At 37.0% G+C, this 21,958-nt stretch overlaps 1 protein-coding gene across 2 annotated transcripts; it reads left to right on the forward strand.

Annotated features, from left to right (window-relative positions):
- Window positions 1–890: 890 nt before the first annotated feature.
- Window positions 891–21,640, forward strand: rgs20 (regulator of G protein signaling 20). Of its 2 annotated transcripts, none has more exons than XM_038281737.1 (5): window positions 891–1,277; window positions 14,822–14,988; window positions 18,744–18,818; window positions 18,935–19,169; window positions 21,353–21,640. In XM_038281737.1, the coding sequence occupies exons 1-5, from the start codon at window positions 1,089–1,091 to the stop codon at window positions 21,539–21,541; spliced, it is 855 nt and encodes a 284-aa protein (XP_038137665.1). In that variant the 5' UTR covers window positions 891–1,088; the 3' UTR covers window positions 21,542–21,640. The 2 variants fall into 2 exon arrangements, with proteins under 2 accessions (XP_038137665.1, XP_038137666.1); XM_038281738.1 differs by lacking the exon at window positions 891–1,277 and adding an exon at window positions 11,825–11,981.
- The last annotated feature ends 318 nt before the right edge of the window (window positions 21,641–21,958 follow it).

Here is a 21,958-nt window from a genome sequence, read left to right on the forward strand (position 1 = left end):
ATTTCAAAGCGTTCATAATGCTATCCACCCTAACAACGTTCTCAGGGCCTTTGTGAAAGAAATAGACCCAAAGCATCACAGATCCTACACCATACTTCACAGTCGGCATGAGGTGCTTTGCGGCATACTCATTTTTTGTTTTACGCCAGAACAACTAAGAGTATTTGTTGCCAAAAAGCTCAATCGTAGTCTCATCTGACCCAAGCACACGATTCCAGTTGAAGTCTCCATTCCACCTAAGTAAACTGCAGACGTTTATGTTTATGAGTGTTAATGAGAAAATACTTTTTCCTTGCATTTGGGTTCTCTGTTGTTTTTTAAAAAAGAGGATTTTTTAAAAGTCCTCAACCACATCTCAAACAGGGGTGCAAATAATTGTACAGGACACTGTACATTAACGCATTGCTTGTGGCAAAGCATAAATGTACAGTATAAAGACCTACTTCTAATGGTTTTCTGCTAAATGTGCAAATCCGCTAGAGAAAAATACACCAAACCTTGAAGCTGTGAATGTAACACCAGGTTTGTCAAAGGAATATTGATTCAGAGAAGTAGAGCAAAAATGCAGTTTTTGTGTAATGTTGCCAATGGTCATGGTGAACATTTCACTTTTCCCTACAAAGGGGGTATCTGTAGGAATTACAAGACATCACTTATCTGCACATCATAGTCATTTATTTTGAGAATGTCTAAAAACAATCCTCAATTAATATTACATAAATCAATAGCATAAACGATCAGAAATTATTCTGTGTCTGTCACTAGTCTTCCTCTCTGTCCATCTAGCTCAGACTTTAAGACCTCCAAGCTTAATCTGGCCTAAGCTGGTGAGACGCAGAAAAGCACAGAGGAATCAGGATCGTATCCAGTGGGAACATTTCCCTAATCCCCATCTGCCCTCTCCTTTGTAAACACTCTTCGCTGCCTCTGGGTAACTGATTCTTTCTACCACCATTTTGTCTCTGGTTACGATGGGTTTCATGTTAGACTTTAGAAGAGCATGGAAAATATGACCAGGAAGTGTGGATTTCCTATGATTTCAAGCAGACCTGGGTCTCACACTGTGCGCGAGGCCTCAAAGTCCAGGCATGCCATGTGGTAGGGTGGTGAGGCAGTGGGAGATCAGGCCCACTATCGTGCTGCGTGGGATCAAACGCACCAAGGTCCTGATGTGGCACTGGATTCAGGGATTTGCCCGGGCCTGCAGGCAGAACATTGGCTACCAGGTGAACTACAGTGGCCCAGACCAAGAAGAACAGGAGATGGTATGCCTTGAGGTAGGATCATGTTGTCATATTCCCAATAAGCATCCTAATTTTTGTCATTTACCCTTTGCTAAATTTGCATTCAAAACATTTTTAGCTATTTTTAAAAAAATAGCTGACAATTGTATTCATCAGAGAACTCAATCCAAACTTAATTTAATTCAATCCATAGCCGCCCTATATATCATGACAACACTGATAAGTCTTCTGTCAGACAACAACTTGGTTTTGATTTTCAAGATAAGTGAAGGAAACATAACCATATTATCTATTTAGCATCCTTGTCATCTCAGAGCCCCCACCCCTCAAAGATTTATTTAGCTTTTGATAGACTGCTCTTGTGTGGGGCTTATTGAATCTTTTTGCTTCTCACAAAATCTTTATTTAGAGAAGCACTTGCGATCTAAACAAAGCCTAAAAAGAGGATTAAAAGTAGAAGATAGCATGACCTGAAATAGTGCGAGTCGAGTGGCTTGAATTCTAAAAAATAAACAAATAAAATTAAGCCATACAACAATTTATAAATAAATAGCACAAAGTTAATTAGAAACAGCTAATTAAGCACTTTAAGTTAACAAAAAGGGTGGAGTTTTAAAAGTAGATATCGTCGTATCTGATAATTAAAGATTTACCGCAGGTCTCCAGGGTGAGGAGACCTATGTAGCTTTTCCTGGAAAGGAAGGGATTGTAGAGTCATGAGGACGTAGGAGCTCCATCAGAATCTGTTTTGGAGGTTACAAAAGACAGAACACAGTCCAGGTTCATTAACATTCATTAGTCTAATTTAATTGATATTTTGAAATTGATATGAGATATACCACAGTCAGATCAGACCCATTCAGAACCTAATATTCAAGCTGTTTGAAAGGACCCATTACTCTTTCTATGTTAGATATGGTTAGAAAAGCTAGTTCTGTTTGGCAAATTCCAGAAAATATGATATCTATATATATATACTCAGAAATGTAAATGCAGAGTTTCACATGCTTTTGCTTGGTTTTTGCCTTTTAAACTGACTGGGTTGGAAAAGATGTTTTGGGTTTCCTTTATGCAAACACACTTATATAAAGCTTCCTGGCTGATGTTTTGATCTCTTGCAGCACATGTTCTTGCTTCATGAAATTAATATACTCTGGAAAGTGAAGGAACACTGTTGGAGTAAAGCATAAGGTAGTGCAACTGGGAACGTGTACTTCAAAGATGGGATGTTGTCCTCTCACCCGTAATTCGCCATGTTCCTTAAAATGTAATTATGCTCATGTTGGCTAAGCTGTTCAACTTTACTTTAATAGGACCTCCTGACATGTTTACAAAAATAAATGTCTTTGTCCCTGATTACATTCAAACTTTAATTGTGTTACCATGATGGCAAAGGACTTACTGTATTTCATTGTTGATGATCACACTGCCTACCTAAACTTAGTCAACCTCTCAACAAGATAGTTTGCCTTTTCTGGTTCTAGGTTTGGTGTTCACATTTCACACCAAATCAGGTTCATCTCTGGCCACAGAACATGTATCCTCACTTTAAACTATGATAGCTAGACATTCCTTTACTGTAAGTGCTTGCACACTGCAGAAATGATCTTAAAGTGAGTAAGATAAATCTTAAAATTAGTGTATTTCCCCTTGATTTGAGTGGGTACATTAGATAATCTGCTAATGGAATGAGTATTTTTAGCCTGAAAATGAGATAATTAGATATGATGCACTTGAAATAAGAGATTGCAGATGTTTTTTTTATTTTTATTTTAAATGTAAAGTGTCACACTTGCCGACTTAATTCAATAAAAAATTCACTTACTTTAACTTACAAGATTTACATTTTTTGTAGTATAAATATTTGAATGAAAATCTGGCATTTTCATTAATCCAGATAGTGTGTCCAGTCTTTTTAAAGTCCACGGTTGTCTTCGTAATATTTTGGCATTTTTTAATTTATTTATTTATTTATTTTTCCTGACATCACACAAGGAAGCAGTGTGTTTTATTTGCTGCCTTAAAATACGTCCACATTTGAGCCAAAATGAACACAAAATGAACTAACTTATCAGAAGTTTACTAAGTTGAACTATACCTCAATTCACCAGGCCCCTCTATTCATACTGTTCCTTATATAACCTTACCATGTCTTCACAAAAACAATGTTTTTATGAGAACGTTATGTACCTTAACAGATTGGGATGTTTGAATTTTATAATGAAATTCTTAGCTCTTAATCAGTAACGACTCTTATCACAGCAGCGTGTAATAGAAGCAGAGGCACAAGTGCCAATAATAATAACTCTAACCGATGCTCTTCACTTCCTCACAGGTGTTTCCACTTGTTCTGTTTGATTAAAGCTCCATTCAAACTGATTTTAAGAGCCATTTTGCATCCGAGTCTATGAACAATCCCACTGACTGTTTTGTTGGTTTTCCCATTCAACAAATTTAATTTAACCTTATTTTTTAAGTAGATCGAACAAATATCTTGTCTTTTAAATAGAGCATAGACTAAATGAAGTAGATAAAATATTTGATTTAATTTGCTCCAAATGTATTGCCTCTCTATTCACACTGAGAATTGTTCACGTTGAATATTTTTATAATGTATGTCACAGATAACATATTAAGCCATGAAATCGGTTCATGGTTGTTTAATGTCTTTTTTTTGACTGACATTTTCCAATCTGAATATATCCTTTCAAAGAACAATGCAAGATCAATCCTGGGAAGGATAAAGGATACCTGCAAAGCATTTACTTTTCAGATTCTCCTTAGAACGGTGGTCAGAAGGGCCATTTTTCCTTACCGTCATCCTCTTGGCACTGATGGCTGGATTTGGCACCTTTCTCTCATCTGCTTAGCTCCGCCCAGCACTCATTATCGCTCATCAGATCCACCTGTTCCTGCATTGTATAGCCCCATTTACACCACCCTCTGAAAACCGATCTGAGCTCGAGCTTGGATCAGTAAACAATGCCGAGCTTGGTTCCTTACGACCATTTACAAGTCCCGCTTACACGGTTCCTAGCCTCATAGTGACGATCTATGGTACTACTGCTCTCTAGAAGTAAATAAGCAAATCAACATGGCGGCACCCATAACATTCTAGAAATTTGGCTATGATTTTGATATTTCGTTGTTTGTGGAGAGTCAGGGGCAAAAGGCAGCCTTTGGTGAATTTACTTGACAGAGTCGGCTTTTGGGAAGTGGATACGACAAAATATAGTCTAACCAGGTCTTACAGATGCAGGAAACAATGAGAGACGTTAAGGTTCATCACACTGCTAAGCAGAATCCTCACTGGAAATTGTGTGGCAAGGTAAGGAAGCTAGTGTTTTTATGAATGTCTTAAATCTCATGATTACAGAGGCTGACTGTAAGGAGATGATGCGGCCTGCTCATGTGCTCTTTATTATCTGAGAACCAAGCCAGAACTGAACCGCGCCATGCCCTACTGTTGCGCTAGTATTAGATAAGCACGGTTTTGTTGTGTCTGTCACGGTCCGGTTCAGTTTTGCGTGCCATTTACACTCAACAGTTATCTTGGTTAGCACGCTCAGACCGATCTCGGCATGGTTTGCAAAAGGTAGTGTAGACAGGGCTTATGTAAGCTGCCTGTTCCCAGCCATTGGTGCCAGATTGTTTGAATCGATTGTGAGAGTTGTATAGCCTTCCTGTGAGTTTCTGATTTTCAGATATTGACCAGTTTCTGTCCTTGGACTTCTTAGTTTTGGTTGTCCCTGTTTCTGGACTGTTACCTGGATTCTGCTAGTTAATGACCTTGGACCTGTCATCTCACCCCGGCTTGGAAATCCTTTCAGTGCCTCTTTGAACTTCTGATCTTCTGGCCTGGAAACCTGTTCCTGCTTCGGCCCTGCCATGGATTATCCCTTCAGAGTTTTCTGCTCCTCTACGTGCTCTGGATTCTGCTTGACGTTGTTTCCCTTCTCTCCTGGAACTCTGGTTGCGGCTCAGCTGCAAGTTACAGAGTAACCATTCCTTCAGACTTCACTACTTCTTCTGGGCACAGACTGAACTTTATTAGGTTGGTGACTTCCATGCTCATTATTGTTTCCTGTCTGAGTTCTGAAGTCACTGACTGTCTCTACAGAGTATCCAGTAAATCTGCACGAGCTCACGAGCAGCCGCACCCTAACTTTTTAATAAACACTTGTTTTTAAATCACCCTGAACTGTATGCTTGAATTCTGGGTCCTACGTTCTGAGCTCCAGACACTTAGTGCTAAATCTAATCTTCTAAACCCGCAAAAAAACTCTTTTAACTCCTGTAAGGAAAGGCTATTCATTTTCTGATATTATATCAAAATAGATTTTTTTTGTAGCTGTTTTACTTGTTTGAATCAGTGACCAAATTGATTTCAATTGGCTTTTTTTTTTTTTACATAATTTTATCTTATCTGAAGTAAGTGGGTCATATGCCCTAAGACTCATATTGTTATGAACAATTTATAATGTATTAATTAATTAAAACAATAAAATGCAAGTGTAAACCAACAGTAGATATCAAGATGAAATGTTAGTTATGATGACAATTATCACTTCGTAGGCAAAAGGAGGAAACTTACAAGCTTAAGAACACCATCCCGCTCTGAGGTCCAGTGGTTGCCACATCATGTTGTCTAGGTGTTTTACTTTAGGGGGACTTCAGTTCTTCATCAATGGATGGCACTTTGAGGAAAGACTATTATGCAGATAATGCAACATGTCAAGACATCAGCTACTAAGTGAATGCCTAATCACAGAGCCGAGCTAAAGAATTGCATGCAATACTTTCTACAAACCAGATGCACAAAGACTAGTTTGTCCAGAGGTATGGGCCAAATTGCCAGAAACTATATCTGTCATTTTACTGTTAATTAAGAAAACTACTGGGTTGGTTATTTTGGACTTGGAAATGGCTTTTAATATCATACCCCCCAGAATCCTCTCATCACAGTATCAACAGGGTTATTTATGTCAGTTTAGGTTTCATTTATCCGGAAATGTTTCCATGTGCAAAAAGGTAAATTTTTGGCCAGTGCAGTAATGTTTACACGTAAGGTTAAAGCTTCATATTTCTAGGGAACTCTGGTGTTTCCCCTGGTTTGGGGGGGGGACTGTGGCTCCTAATTCCCACTATTGAACATTCTTTTAAAGAAACTTTATATACACCAAGGGGACTAACACAAACCCACAGGTATTTAGAATCAGGTGTTCTCTGATACAACTTATATTGGGCTAAATGCATTTTACTGTGTGCTTTTAAGTGACGTTTTTTGTCTCTGTGTTTTTTTTTTATGTTTTTTTTAATCGAGGGAGGGTGCTATGTCAGTAAAACTGTACATGGGGTTCCATAATGGTTATGGCAGCTGTTGTGGAGCACAAGGACGTGCTTGTCATGAACTGCAGACAGATGGACCCAGTATTTAAGGAGAGACAGTCAGTAGGAAAGTTAAAAACGTTTATTAAATAAACAAAACAAAAGCGGAGCTGTGGCTCACGGACACTGCAGGCGGGGGGGCGGGGCACCGCCCAATCTCAGACATTCTGTAGTGGGAGAAACACAGGTAAGTGACCACGATCATCTGACAGAAGATTATCTGCGTTGGTCACTTACCTGGTTTAACAGTCCAGACCACAAATGTCCCCAGTGCTGCAGTCCCAGAGGTGATGCTGGAAGCCGATCCTGGCCAGGGATCCAGAACAGACAGAAACAGACAGAACAGGCAGGATCCAGATCAGGCAGGAACAGAAACAGGTGGCAGGATCCAGACTTCCAGGCAACCACAGGCTCCCAGGAGGGTTCAGAGTCTGACTGGGACCAGAAGCATGACCAGGTGGTCACGCACAGGAGCAGACAGGATCAGGTGCAGATGAGCAGGCTCAGTGGAAGAGGGTAGCTGAGACAGGACGTGGAACCAGAACTTGATGCAGGACTTTAAACTGGTCTCCCCCCTGGAGCCAGGCTTACTGAATAAAAACTGAACCTCCCCCCATATTGAGCCAAAAACCCAGAGGACTCCGCGGGGGAGGAACAGTGGACGATCAGGAGACGAGACAAACACAAAAACCCTCTTTCCACTGGCTGCTAGGATCCAGGACATGAACCATGAAATAAAAATAACAGACAGGCTAACAGAAAGACACGTAATGATCTGGCACTGAATGCTCAGGCTGAACTGAATATAACCAACAGGAAACAGGTGAGGGGAATAAATTATAATTGAGGCAGGGAGGGAAAAACGACAGGTGAAAGGAATCACTAATTAAGGGAGAGCAAACAGGCCAGATCATGACAGTGCTTGGGTAAAGAAGGGGAGAGATGTGAAAGTGTGGGGGGCTTGTCACACTGACTGATCATGCACCTTTGCTTCTTTGCCAAGGGGATGTCCCTTTGGCTGACTGGGCAGCACGTACGACATTCACTTGGTAGTCTGGGTAGCAAATCCCACCCGGGGCCCTCTGTTGGTGTGAACCTTGCCACACCTTGCCGCAAGGCTCCATTTGTGAATAAAGTTGTTGGGCTTTCCATATGGGAACACAATTTTAAATGTAATATTTGATTTTTCTTTCAAGGTAAGGCTATAATTGCTTTCAGAAAAAAAAAAATAATAATTTAGGTTTATGTTGCGATTATTTCCATATTTGTCTTTTTCAAGTATGGGAAAATGCAACAGATGTGGTGTTTTTTTATAGCTTTGAGAAAATAATTTATGATTTTATCTGATTCATTCTATGATAGAATAGGAAAACAAAAAATGTATTACTGATTTTTTTTTTTAGGCTTTATTTATCCAGGGATATTGAAGAGTGAAAAACTGTCAGAAGAAGATTCAGTTCTGTGGTTTCTCTTACTCTAATGTGGATCAGGTGAAATTGATTTTCACGCCATCAGGAGGCACCTCTAACACATAGCATGTCCCAGAAAGGGAACAGCATGAATGTGCAGGTGAAAATTAAGCACATAGAAAGCTGTGTCACGCTGGAGTTTTGGAGAAGCAGCAGGTGCTGAGTGCATAGTGCCATCTTGTGATTGACATTGCTAGAAACACAGTGAGCTCTAAAAGAAAGTATTTATATTGTTAGAAAATAGATTATATTGAAGTGATCATGAGAAAATGTATGTCACTGTCAGTATAGATCTCTATCAAATAACCAGCATTGATAAGTTTAAAAATCTAAAATGGAAGGTATTTATACTAAATAGTGTCAATGTATAAAGATAGTTTATAGCAACTCCAATTTGTTGTAAATATAAAATAATCACTATCACGATCATCAGTCAGCAAATGTTTCATATAGCCCCTGCAAAGGGATAATTATGTTAGGGTTTTTGTAATAGTTGCCTTAAGATGGCAGTGTTGTTCTCTATATTATCAGTCTTCACAGGATTTTTTCTGATGACAGTTTGTAAAAGTACAGGAAGAGTAAAGTGAAAGATTGGAATATAATAAATAAAGATTTGCAGAGTCGGTTATAAATAATGAAATGTCTTAGCGTGTAACCAGCAAAAAGGGAAACATTCTTAAAAGAGTAACAGAACCAGGATTGTATATGGAATCAGGAGTATGCCAGCTTGATCAACTCTTAGTTATGGTTACATACAATAAAGCATAATAAATTAATTCTCATTAGAATAAATACTGAGCCCATTCCGGTTCATTAAAAAAGAATAGCATAAAAATTTGGACAGCTGTTACTTAACAGAGTAGTTTAAAATATCTATCCATTTATTTGCTACTAGCAGATACATGGATGGATATTAGTAGTAAAACTTGTCCATTAGGGTCACAAGGAGCTGTTGCCTATATCCAGTAAGCTATTATAGAAACAGAGGGACATGCAGGCTCTATGCAGAAAGACCCTAGGCTGGGGACCTATGTCGTTCTTGCTGTAATTAACAGTGATACAAACTGGAACCCCATGCAAAAAGTGTGACAAGGCAAGCAAGAGATGAGAAACCTTCTTAAAATCTATATATTTTTACACCCATTCACAGGATCGGAATATGGCAAAAAAATTAAAAATAAAAATGTATCTGTAGCTCCTGAAAATATTAGCTAAATGGAGGTCATTCATAGAAAAGAAAAATAAGATTAATTCTGTTTATGAATCACATGTCCAGTTTTATTTTAAACTGTGGCTTCTTTAAGCCATAACAAGATAGAATGACACTTCAGTATTTTCTCAGTTAATAAATGCAATGATAGATGTAGCCAGTTAAGATGAGAATGCTTTGATTGCGTTTTGTGTGTGGCTTATAGTGTAATCTTGGCAGGAGTTTTTCAAAGGTTCCTTATGCTTGAGCAGTTAAAAAACATTGGTGGTTGTAAAGTATCGAGTACGGTTTTTGCAGGGGATTTGGAAATGCAGAGAATATGATCAAAGCAAAGACCCTTGCAGTTAGGCCTGCACTTTGTTGCAGTTGCTATTGCAGAATAAATGTCTGCAATACTCCAGTCTTAAAACATTTGGATGCAATGTATGTTGTTTAATGTTTTGCACACATTCCTGTTGTGGTTGTTTGTTTTCCATGTCACAGCTGGAATGACATGCTTAAATGCATTGTGCCAATACTACGCCTTACTTCTGCAATGTGTTGCATTTATTCAATACACGAGCTCAGTTGTATAGTTATTCAATAGTGTTGAAGACAAGATCTAAAATGTTCAGAGTAAACCAGTAGACTGAACTACAATACACACTATGGAAGCAGCAAGCTTTCAGGACCATAGACAGCGACTACGGACAAATGTTGGTTGCTTAAAAAGAACTTGGTCCATCCGTTTTCTCCCATGTATTATTAGGGCCACGGCGGATCCAGTGCCTTTCAGTCTAGGGGTGAAAGGCAGGGTACAACCTCTACAGGTCTCTAGTCTATTGCTGTAAAAAAAAAAAAAAAAAAAGGTGATTTATTTTCCAATTAAATAAATCTGCATCAGTTAATGCTTAATGTTTTTTTTTTACATATTCTATTATTGGCAGGTATTTAAAAAAAACTTAAAGGTTAATTTTACATTTATCATATCTTGATTAATTCCTTTAAAATTTGTTTAAACAGAAATTGTTTGTATAGTATCATAAAAAAAATTTTATGATAGGTATATGTCAGTAAATTTGGATATCATTACACGTAAGTTTCATTGTCTTATTGAACCAATGCAGCAAAAATGTATTTAATTCAGAAAGTTTAGTGTGAATATTGTTCAGATTCATTACCCTGAGAGCTAAATCTCATATATTTGTGTCACTCTGATGAAGTGTAAAGATATTCCATAATGCTTTCCCATAAGGCTTAAATAACAACTTTCAGTTTAATATCTATGGGCTGTCATCTCATATAGTGGAGTTTGTTGGCCAATTAAGCACAGGTGCCTATGATGATTAAACAAGGTATTAGTAATATAGTTAGTTGGGGAAAGTACTAAGTCATGCAGAAAAATCTAATCAATAGCTTAGTTTAACTTGTCTATGACAGCTTTGAGCTCTGTTTTGCAATTATTGAAGGTGTTCTTTGTATCGGTTATCAGTTGTAACGTGCTGATAAAGATTCTCAGTCATCCAGGTCATAGTCATTCTAAAAAAGAAAGCTAAAAACAATCCACTGGACTTTGTTTCCAAGTTTTAACCTGGAAACAAAGTCCAGTGGATTATTTTTAACTTTTTTTTTTTTTTTTTATACCAGCTATGACCATTTTTGCCAGATCTTGCAAGTGAGTAAAAAAAAGTATGAAGTATTTTATTCCACTCAGCTGATATTTATGATGTTTTGGACACATTATGCTATGATCAGCCAACTTTTATAATTGCTACTTTTTTTTTCTTTCTAATGGCTATTAAGGATTGTTTGCAGGACAACTGCCAGATCAGCTGTCCTCCATGTTATTATGCTGGCTATAACCTTTCAGAAACATATATAATAGAATATAACATTATTGATATCACAATGGAGAAATTCACTTTTGACATTGGCTCTTATAAACAAACAGAAGATGCACAAAGGAGGAAAAGGTGCATGAAGTATATACAGTGTATCCAGATATATACAGTGGATGGTAAAAAATAAAGAAGAGATTTAAGGTGACTTATATATACAGTATATAATGTACAGTAAAGTGGTAGTGCAATTTCTGGTATGTTAAATAGATAAATAGTCTAATTCATTACAGTGTTATTACTCTATATTTATACTAAATCATTTAAAAATTATTTGTATATGTCTTATGTATCATTTTAATAAAGAAGAATTCAGCTCTGTTTTTTCATTTAGGTGGTACACCTTCAATTTTGACAGAAATAAAAGCTTATTACATTCTTTCAGTCTTGTTGCAGGGGAAGGGGATAAGTTAATGATTTTTCATGAACTTTCAGTCACATTTCTTTCAAATGATCAGTAATAGGAGCTGTAAATAATTATAGGCGTATATTAGTCTCACCATTTAAATTGGATTAAATAAAACAAACTGCCTTTTCTATTCCATTCTTATTTTTTGTGAGGCACCTAAATATCATACTATGATGTGTCACTACCATACAGGGTTATAGGTACATTGTGCCACACTGTCAGGGTTTACTCTCCTCACTGGGATACTACGGCTCGGAAAGGAGACGCATGCGTACTGAGTTGAAGCATCCGGTCGGTGAGAGGGGGGAAAAAAAGCCTTATGTTCCATCGGATGTAATCAAAGCAAAGAATTCCCTCTTCTCGTGGTGCATACATGGTGAAATTGTAAGTATTGAGATTAAAACGCCGCATATTTGCAGGCGGCATTTTGTGGTTGGAGCGTCTGTAGTCGTTCTTTTTTTTTTAAAGGCATGTCATTAATAGATCTAGGCAGTGTCTTTTCGGTGGTTGTCCAGGGCGATGAAGCTCTACGGTTCTTCATGGTGGCAGTTTCAGCTGATATGATGTAGGCTACGATTCACCAATATATATATATATATATATATATATATATATATATATATATATATATATATATATATATATATATATATATATATATATATATATATATATATATATATATATATATATATATATATATATATATATAAAAATAGGGATTCTCATTTGTATACGTCTTAAATGAAAAAAGGGGACCTATAATTCTCAGCGTCCTTTCAACGCGGTGGTTTAGTTAGAGTTATCATGATTTATGCGTTCAATGGATACGACCCCCCTACCCCCCTCCTTTCCTTTCCATCCTCTACATAGCTGTTGAATCAAACCCTACCCTGCTGGTATTGTGCCAGCTTTGAAGTACACCCAATACCTTTGCGTAAAAATGTACCATTTGGCAAGACGCACGACGTGAGGGGCTGATGCCACCTCGAGTGTATGAGAGAGAGAGAGAGAGAGAAAAAAAAAACGCGGATCCATTTTAGAAATGGCTATTGTATTTATTGAAAAGGGTGTATTCGTTCTACATTTTTTTAAGCTGCGCCTTTCAGCGCCCCAAAACTCGATTAGATATAACAAAAATATTTGGACATGTTTGAGGCTTCGTGTCAGGTAGCGTCCGGTTGATGTGTCGGAATAGACCGCTTTGTTACATAATTGATCTGACAGGATTTGGCAGAGTCTGACCCGGTGATGACACATTTGTTAAAATTAGCTCACGTTCTGTGAACATAAGCCCGTATGCCTATAGGCCTGCCAACCGATGGGATTGTTGTGCAAAGGCCAGATATCCATACTCCAAATTAGAACAGGATTCTGCATGTAGGTACCACTATGAGTGAAACCTATGGTCAGAGCTGGCCCAAGTCATTGCAAAGTAAGGGTCAGCTTAGGGTCCCACTGCCAGCAGGGTGCTGCAAAGGGAAGAGATTTGAGACATAGATAATGTATCTGCATTACAAAACACAAGCATAAATGTCCATTGTGAAGCTCATAAGTGATGCAGACCTTTAAAACCATGCAGGTGGCAGCAAAAGAACCTTGTAGACATTGTTTAAATATTGCATAAATTGTGTTTTATCAGCTTATCATGGTATGTCATATTCTCTTTTTCCCCCCTCACCCTATAATAGTTACAGCTTTAGACTACTGCTTAACTATGACAGAAGCATCATCTTGATGGGTCAACTTTAACCCTCTTTTCAGTGTTGGAAGCTAATAGCTGCTCAGTGGGCATGTAGAAATGTAAAGACCACGAATTGAAAGAAGGAGCTGAATGGGGCTACCCTCTAAAGAGTCTTTATGAGCCTTATAGTCGAGATTTGGAGATAGATTCTCATAGACAGTCTGTATCTCAGCTCATTATAGGTGACCGTAAGACAGTAAAAGAGGATGATTTTAGTAAATGATTGATGTTGTCCCCTCTGAATTACTGTATGTATGCTAATTATTGGTTGCCATTGGTAACATTACACACATGGCATTTTCTATGGGTTCTGGACAGTCTTTCCCACCAAAATGTAAATGTTGTTAAATGAGTTAACTGCAGCTTCCAAAATAGTCTTATTTTTATTAGATGTAACCATTAAGCAATCATAATTTCTGTCTAAAAAACAAAAATCACAGTCTTGACTCAGATTAGCCCATTTTCTTGTTTCTTTTATCATCAAAACCATTGCTGGATCATAGATACAACAAACTGACCTTTTTTTATTTACCTTTGTATTCCCATTGACATTTTATTCCCTAGAGCTATTACAGCATTAATTGCATATATATATATATATATATATATATATATATATATATATATATATATATATGCAAGGGTTAAATGAATATAACTGAATGTCTTCAGTAGGGCATTCCTAGAGTGTCTAGCAGTGGATGCCAGTACATGGTTGAGTCACATTACCTCACATGTAATGTATAAATAGCTGGTAAGTTTAAAAGTTTGGAGATTAAATATATATTGATATAATCTCCAAATTTAAATAATTAGTCATTATTTCAAATGGCATTTTATTCTGTTTTCCCTTATTTTTTATATTTTAGGTGCGTCCTGACCTCTTGTGGCCTTTATGCCAGAATTGTTGTGCTATTGTTGTGCATTCATCATCATCAACAGCAAAAATCTTATTGCTATATGTAATTTTACTTTATACTTTATTAGCAAAATACCTACCTCCAAACCTAAGTTCAAACAGACCCCTAGAAATTATGTTTTTCCCAGCTTTAGATTTTTTTTTTCATATCTTTAAGCTTTTAAGTATCCTAAAACATTTGACTAACTTCTCCAAAATGCATAATTTTCAGTCATTCTTAAACTTAGGTGATGTTATCTCCAAACATATGGTTCAAATTTAACTAATAAAACTTAATATTTCCCCTGTTCATAAGAACTCTATCTAGCTTGTTTTCCTTTTAAAAGAATCAGTGACTAAATGTATTGGATGCCATAATTGCACACTGCCATCTCCTCTGCTGTGACATTACAGTATTACACTCAGTGCTGCCCTTGCTACACTTGTTACACTGGAACTGATTTCCATCACACTAATACATGTCAGGCCAAGAGCTTTTCTTGCAAGATAAGATCTCAGTTACATTCTATTCCTGACATCAACACTCCAAGCCCTTCAACCCTCCCTCTCCACTGTCTATAGCCCATGGGATCAGAGCGGATGGAGATGCGAAAGAGGCAGATGTCGGTGCAGCAGGAGTCGGCAGCGGGGGGAACTGCACCGGCCCAGCAGGACCAGCCGGGCGAAGCCAACCCGCGGGGCTCCAACGCGTGTTGCTTCTGCTGGTGCTGCTGCTGTAGCTGCTCCTGGTAGGTCTGAGACTTCACTCACTCAGGCGCAGCGTGGCCAATATTACTGCATGCGAGATCCAACGGCAAGCTGGTGTGTCTCAACAGCAGGTCTTAGTTTCTGTTTCACACTCTTGATAGATGTAGATCTGATCCATGGATTTCAGTTAAGCAGCAACAGCCTCATCACATTTAGGAGAGAATAAACATCGGATTCAGACTAATGTCTGGATAAAAGCGTTGCTTGTCTGCAGCTTTGCATTCTGGCTGACACAATCAGAATGCATATGAATTATTAAGAAACTGATGCATTTGAATCTAACGTAAAATCATAACTTCACCACCGGATACATAAAAAACCAAAACAAAATCTAACAAAGTGGGAAGGGTCTAGACATGGCCAAGCGTGACGGTGAGCGGTTAGGGCGAGGGAAAGTAATAGTGAATATAATATGGCTAAACAATCTAAGTATCTAAAATAAAATGCTCTGTGGACTAATTGGCAATAAAATGCTTACATAAAAAAACCCTATGGATCAGTTCTCACAACTCTTGACTCAGCTTGCTGGTGGATGTCTAAGTGAGATTGTTTTATGGTGCTTTTCCTTTTTATGTTAAATCAGAATACCATCTAAAATAGTGATTTCCTTAAGTTTTTAAAGTGGTTATCATGGCCAGAAACAAATGATGAAGAATATGAGCATTCACAAACCGGAAACTGAAACACAACACTTAACTACTCAGTTTCTATCAAAAGTAGCAATATGCCCAAATGTGGTATGAGATTTTTTTTAACAAAATCAGAGTCTAACTTAATTCTGACTGGATGTAAAAGAGCATTCATCTTATAAGAAATGATACAGCTCATTTTATTAGTTAGTTTCTGGACACAAACTAAGCTTTTAAGAAGCGTCCATACATTTTTAATATGCCTGAGGTCAGTGCCTTTCCACAAGCCTGATGTGAGCTTGTTTTATCCATTTCAGTTGTTAAAGGTTTTCTACCACCATTGCAAACAAATCAATTATCCAGTCGTCTCATCTTTCAACTGCCTGACTGAATGTGTTCCTCCTCAAATGTGAACAAATTGGTGAGCATTATCAGAAACAATCCAAAAGCCAAAAAGCCTTATGTCCATCGTAACTGAAAGCTGCTAGAACAATGTTTTATTGTACACAGAAAAGAGTTTTTTTGGACTGAGAGGATATTGACCAACAAAGAAACATAAGCTTCAAAAATGGATTCATTCAAGTTTGGAAAAAAAAATAGCAGAAAAGGTTTATTAAACAAAAAAAATGGTAGGGCTATTTGATTCTAAAGACACATTGAAAGTTGAAGGAGTCTGTGTATAGAAAATGACAGTAAATGTTGTCTAAGTCAATGTGAAGCTTTCAAATACAAGAACAATGGCCTGCATTTATAGAATGCTTTTCCAAGACAGGGAAACTCCAAAGTGTTTTACAGTACATGCAGCCATTCACCCATTCACATGCTGCTGGCAGATTTTGTTAAGATGCTAGAATAAATTGAGCACAAAAATAATGAGTTTCTAGAAGTTAATTCAAGATTAAAACAACTAATTTCAAAAATCTCATATCATTACTACTAAAGGCCCATAAATAGAAAAAAAAAGACTGAGACAAAATACTGAAGATTTTGATGTTGAGTCTGAATATTTTGACCACTCAAGCTGCTTTCACAGTGGGAGCAGTTAACTCTGTCTGGTAACATGAGGACTTTAATGAGAAATGCAAAACCTAATTGATCATAATTGGAAACTTGTAAGGATGGGCAATAAATGAAGGTTTTAGGAATATCATAATTAATACTGTCCTCTCAATTTTATGTATTATTATTGCTGTTACATGGAGTCCTTATATTGAGCAGCTCCACTTCCTATTATAAGGAGGGTTCCACATCACCGTGGAATGACTGGATGCTGACTGGAAACAAGCATCAGCTCCCAAATCAAAGCCACTGAGATGAACCAGTCTTCAGCTTCCCGTATGCACAACCTAAATGCTATGATGCAAGTGCCCATCCCTGGCTCTTAATTGGTTGGAAGGAGGGTATACTCTGGATAGTTTGCAATTTAGTGTAGCCACTTAACAGGCATTTTTGTTTTATTTGTGGGGAAACGAGCACCACGAGAGAACCCACTCATACAACAGAAAACTAAGGGGTAAGATAATTGTCAATAAATATTATGCATGAGTGTCTGATGTTGTAAATGTAGGTCAGTAAGCCTATATTGATCTAAGTTTCTATATTTGATCTTGATCATCTCATACATGCGTACATGTAATGAGATGTTTCACTTGTAAAATACAAGTTTAAAAGCTACAAATACATATTGCTTTGCAACAATACAAATACAAATCAAAAGGTCACAAATACCAATCTACAATAGCATATTAAGGGAGAGGAACCTAGTGATTGGGGCATAGAGCTTGGAATCCTGAGGTTAGGATTAGGGTTGGAGTTCGAGCCCCACTCCCACAGACTGCCACTATGGATCCCTGAGCAAAGACCCATAACCCCACACCGCTCCCCGGGCGCCGCACAAAGGCAGCCCACTGCTCCCCGAGGGGATGGGTTAAATGCAGATGGCTCTTTTCATTGCTCTGTACTTGTGACAGTGTGATGATAATAAAAAAAAAAAAAGTGGAAAAAGGAAACAGCATACAAACCTGTGCTACTCCTTACCAGTTGGTGGTTGACAGTGCACCTGGAAAATGTTTGCTGTGTTTTTTTTTTTTTTTTTTTTTTTTTTTTTTTTTTTTTTTTTTTTTTTTATGTGAAGGAGAGGAAATACGTCCAATCAGTGGTTCTATTAGTGGTACGCCAGCAACCTTTAGGTGCATTACTGCCATCAAGTGGTAGGGAGAGTAACATCTTCATCAGCGCATTTAGATACTTGTAAATGTTTTATTTGTACTTTCAATTTTACAAATTTTTTACTTTCTAACTTATATTTGTAACTTTTAAACTTGTCTTCTCCCAGATGAAGCATCTGATATCAGTATGTATGAGTTAAAAACAATGAATGAATACAAATCTTGAATTTATTCACATCACTGACTTCCAATTATGGTTTCAGACATCTGTGTGTACATTTTTATTGAAAGTTATCCCTTGCAGGACTTGCAAACTCTAATGCAGATTGAGATCTATAGCCAGAATCTTCCTACTGCAAGCCAACAGAAGTCATGTGTTCTAGTGAGAGGTTTTATAGTCAGATGAAGACTGACTTCAATGTTCGGAGCCAAGGGGAGGCATTCAAATCTAAACAAAATAACAAAAAATGGAACAATGGATGACTTTTGGCAAATTCATTAACTATTTTAATTTACACTAGCATAACTGTGCCTGTTTAAAGTTTACATACATTCATCATTGGTATTAATGTCATATTGATTTTTTTTTACTTTTATTCTAGAGTGCAGGTAGTACAGTCCATCATCCCTGAGGGATATTCAGCCAAACATAATCGTATGCAAATAGTCGATATCCTAGCACCTGGAAAAATAAGGAATGCACCATTAAAAACTCCAGATCGATACGACATCCATGCCAAAGATGTTTATATACCTCAAATATGCACTGTGGGTTGTACTGTAGATTTATACTGTAGTGCCACATATATATCAAATATCGATAAAGAAATCTCTTTTATAGTGTTTTGTATTTTTGTACCACTTAATTACTAAATCATTTCCATGACCAAAAATGTAAAATCAATATTTTTCACCAAGTTCTTTCTCTGTTTTGAACAGGAATGAAGACAGGGATGAAAGGAATCGAAAGGCATCATATGATGTCAAGGAAGGGAACTCAGACTGTGAAGACTGGTAAGGCTAAATCCCTACTAAACAATGCCTGACAAATAAAACAGAGTTCTACTCCATCAGATTGATCAGTCAATCAGATAAGTGATTTACTCCCCTGTTTTTTATTTTACATGCAGCCCAAAGCCCACGCTGGAGGAGGTACGTATGTGGGGGCAGTCGTTTGACAAGCTGATGTGCTGTCCAGCGGGGAGGAACTCTTTCCGGCAATTTCTTCGCACCGAGTTCAGCGAAGAAAACATGCTGTTCTGGCTCGCATGCGAGGAGTTCAGCAAGGAGACCAATAAAAGTGTGATTGAGGAGAAGGCCCGGCTCATCTACGAGGACTACATCTCCATTCTGTCGCCAAAAGAGGTGTGGGACCATTATTGATTTCATTTGGTCTAGATAAGGTTTGCTTTAAGGGCCTTATGATGTCCTGCTTGAAGGAGAATATCAATGCCACTTTCATTCTTCTTTGGTGAAGCCTCTTTCAATTAGCTTAGCTTTGCACAACGTTTACCTCTACAGAAAGATGTTAGGTCCAGCTAATAAATTCCATCATATCTATACACTAATGTGTGTTTTCTTAAACTCAGTTTTTTTTTTTTCTGAAACTCCTACTAAATAAATGAACTAAAGTTTTAGTCAGTCCATACTCAACATGCAATAATAAGTTTACAGACTCCTGGAAATTGAAACAAGAGACACATAAGGTGAGCATTTTTATGAAAATAGATGTAATTTAGCAGATACAAGACACTTTATTAGAAGATGTAATCTAATAAAAATTCATGTGACTATACGATAGTTTTAGGGTTTAGCTTGGGTGTCTTGTTTGGTTATCTATGCAGTTTAAGTCTCACCTAACAAGGCTTATGTGTCCTTCATTTGGATCTCCTCTCATTCCCATTGCAAGCTGTGATTAAATGCTGCTGGAATGATCAATTAGTCGAAGTGAGCCAACCGATCACTTTACAGATAATCTACAGTAATGAATATAAATGCTTTTTTATAATATTAAATAATTTCTCTCCAATTGACTCTAAAAAAAATTTTTTTCATTCCCTGATCCAAAGCATGTAGCAAGTTTGGGACAGAAAAATCACATACACATGCTACTTTATATATTAAAAGTCACAGCATTGTGAGTTTAGACATGTTGAACAGACAAATGTCCAGTCCTGTGAGAAATTATTGGACCCACCTACAGATTGGTTCAGTATGTCACTAAATTTTTACAATTTTCATTAAACACAATTTAATATATGGAAAACAAATTATCCTCTTTGTGTTAATTCACGAATTGGCTGTGATTAACTTGATTTAAGGATAGCTGGTTTTAAAATCGCAGTCCACAACTAGAGCTGTAGACTTAAGACATTTCTGGAGCAGACCTTGTTTGACAAAATGAAGAAGGCTAATAAAACTTAAACACAATACTTGCTTAAATGTAAAAAATAAAATAAAAACTGACTCTATCACAAAAGAGGACGATGAGAAGACAAATTTGTCTTAGTTAGGGCTTAAACAATTAATGCCATTAATGCATTAGAATAGAATAGAATAGCAAATACCTTTATCATCCCACAGTGAGAAAATTCCGGTGGTTAAAATGGTCACACAAATATGAACCTTAGAAAAATGTCTAAGAATAATATAATAGTGAAGAGTTAAAAGATAAACAATAAAATAAAGTGTTTTAACAATATAAAAACTGTGCACCTGGAGAATAATTCACCAATATACAGCTATGGACATTTTTACAGTTATGGATATTTGAAAATAGCAGCAACATTAGAGATGTGCAAAATGACAGCTGCGTGTTATTTAACTGACTAAGATAGAAACTGTGCAAAATCAGCATGAATGTAACAATTTATTGAGGTTGTTGATTATTGGAATAATCAAAAACTAATTTAGTAATTGATTAATCGCTAACTGGAGTGTAGAGACTTTAAAACATGCCTTTAGCTGACAGAGCAACCCACAGTAAAATTGTAAAAAAAAAAAAAAAAAAAAAAAAAAAAAAAAAAAAATATATATATATATATATATATATATATATATATATATATATATATATATATATATATATATATATATATATATAAACATTTTGCATTCAATATTCTCTATCCAGAACTCTAATTGAAAGCGTTTTAAGTTCTCCTGGTTTAATTTTGCAAAAGATCTGCTTTAAGGAACCTTTGGTTATCCGATTATTAATTGATTAATCTAAAAAGTAATCAACAGATTATTCAATTTGCTAAATAATCGTTAGTTTGCAGCCCTAGTCTATATAGTGAGAAACAGCAACAGATCTTTTTATTTCCCGATTACATGTAATCTACAACACTAGACAGAAGTGCATAAGCATTAGTAAAGCTGCTGTTGTAGTTTAATGCTGACTTTGTGCAAAGTTAAGCTAATCAGGGAGGTTGTAAATACTTTTTGTTTAAACTCTTGAAATAATGAAAAATTCCATTTCTTACCTCCTCACCACACAAAAACAGAACATTCTATTCTTCCTGATGTTGTATTTTCTCAACTTCCAGGTGAGTCTTGACTCCAGAGTGCGAGAGGCGATAAACAGGAACATGCCGGAACCCAACTTGCACACGTTTGATGACGCTCAGTTGCAGATCTACACGCTAATGCAAAGAGACTCGTATCCCCGCTACTTGAACTCCCCAGCATACAAAAATCTGCTCAACACTCTGTCAGAGCAGTCCCCCGAATCTTAGGGTGGCGACGACAACCTGTGATCTTTTAACTCTCTTTGTCCTTTCTCAGTCCTTGAATCCCCACCTACCCAATCGATCCCTACACCAAGTTTTTGAAAAGAAAAAAATCTATATATATCTTTGTATGTTCAGTGTAGGATTACATGAGCCAGGCCTCGGGCCCCGGCCCCCTTCCCAGGGATCCTAGTGCTATTGTGATCTGCACCTGACCGAAGACACTCAGGTCTTAAAAACCTCCCGAGGGCTCAACATCACATGTACTGCTACAGATCAACATAGCAAAACACTCCAAAGGAAGATGAATAACTTTAATTCTTTTTGTTCATTTTCTTCTTTTTTTGATAGAAATATTCTATTTTATTTGTGTTCAGAATTTTTTATGGTCTGTTGTTTTTTGTATGATTGTTTTGGGGGAAA

The sequence above is a fragment of the Cyprinodon tularosa genome, unplaced genomic scaffold (genome assembly GCF_016077235.1).
Source record: "Cyprinodon tularosa strain WSP-4 unplaced genomic scaffold, ASM1607723v1 ctg174, whole genome shotgun sequence".
Classification (NCBI taxonomy): Eukaryota; Metazoa; Chordata; class Actinopteri; order Cyprinodontiformes; family Cyprinodontidae; genus Cyprinodon; species Cyprinodon tularosa.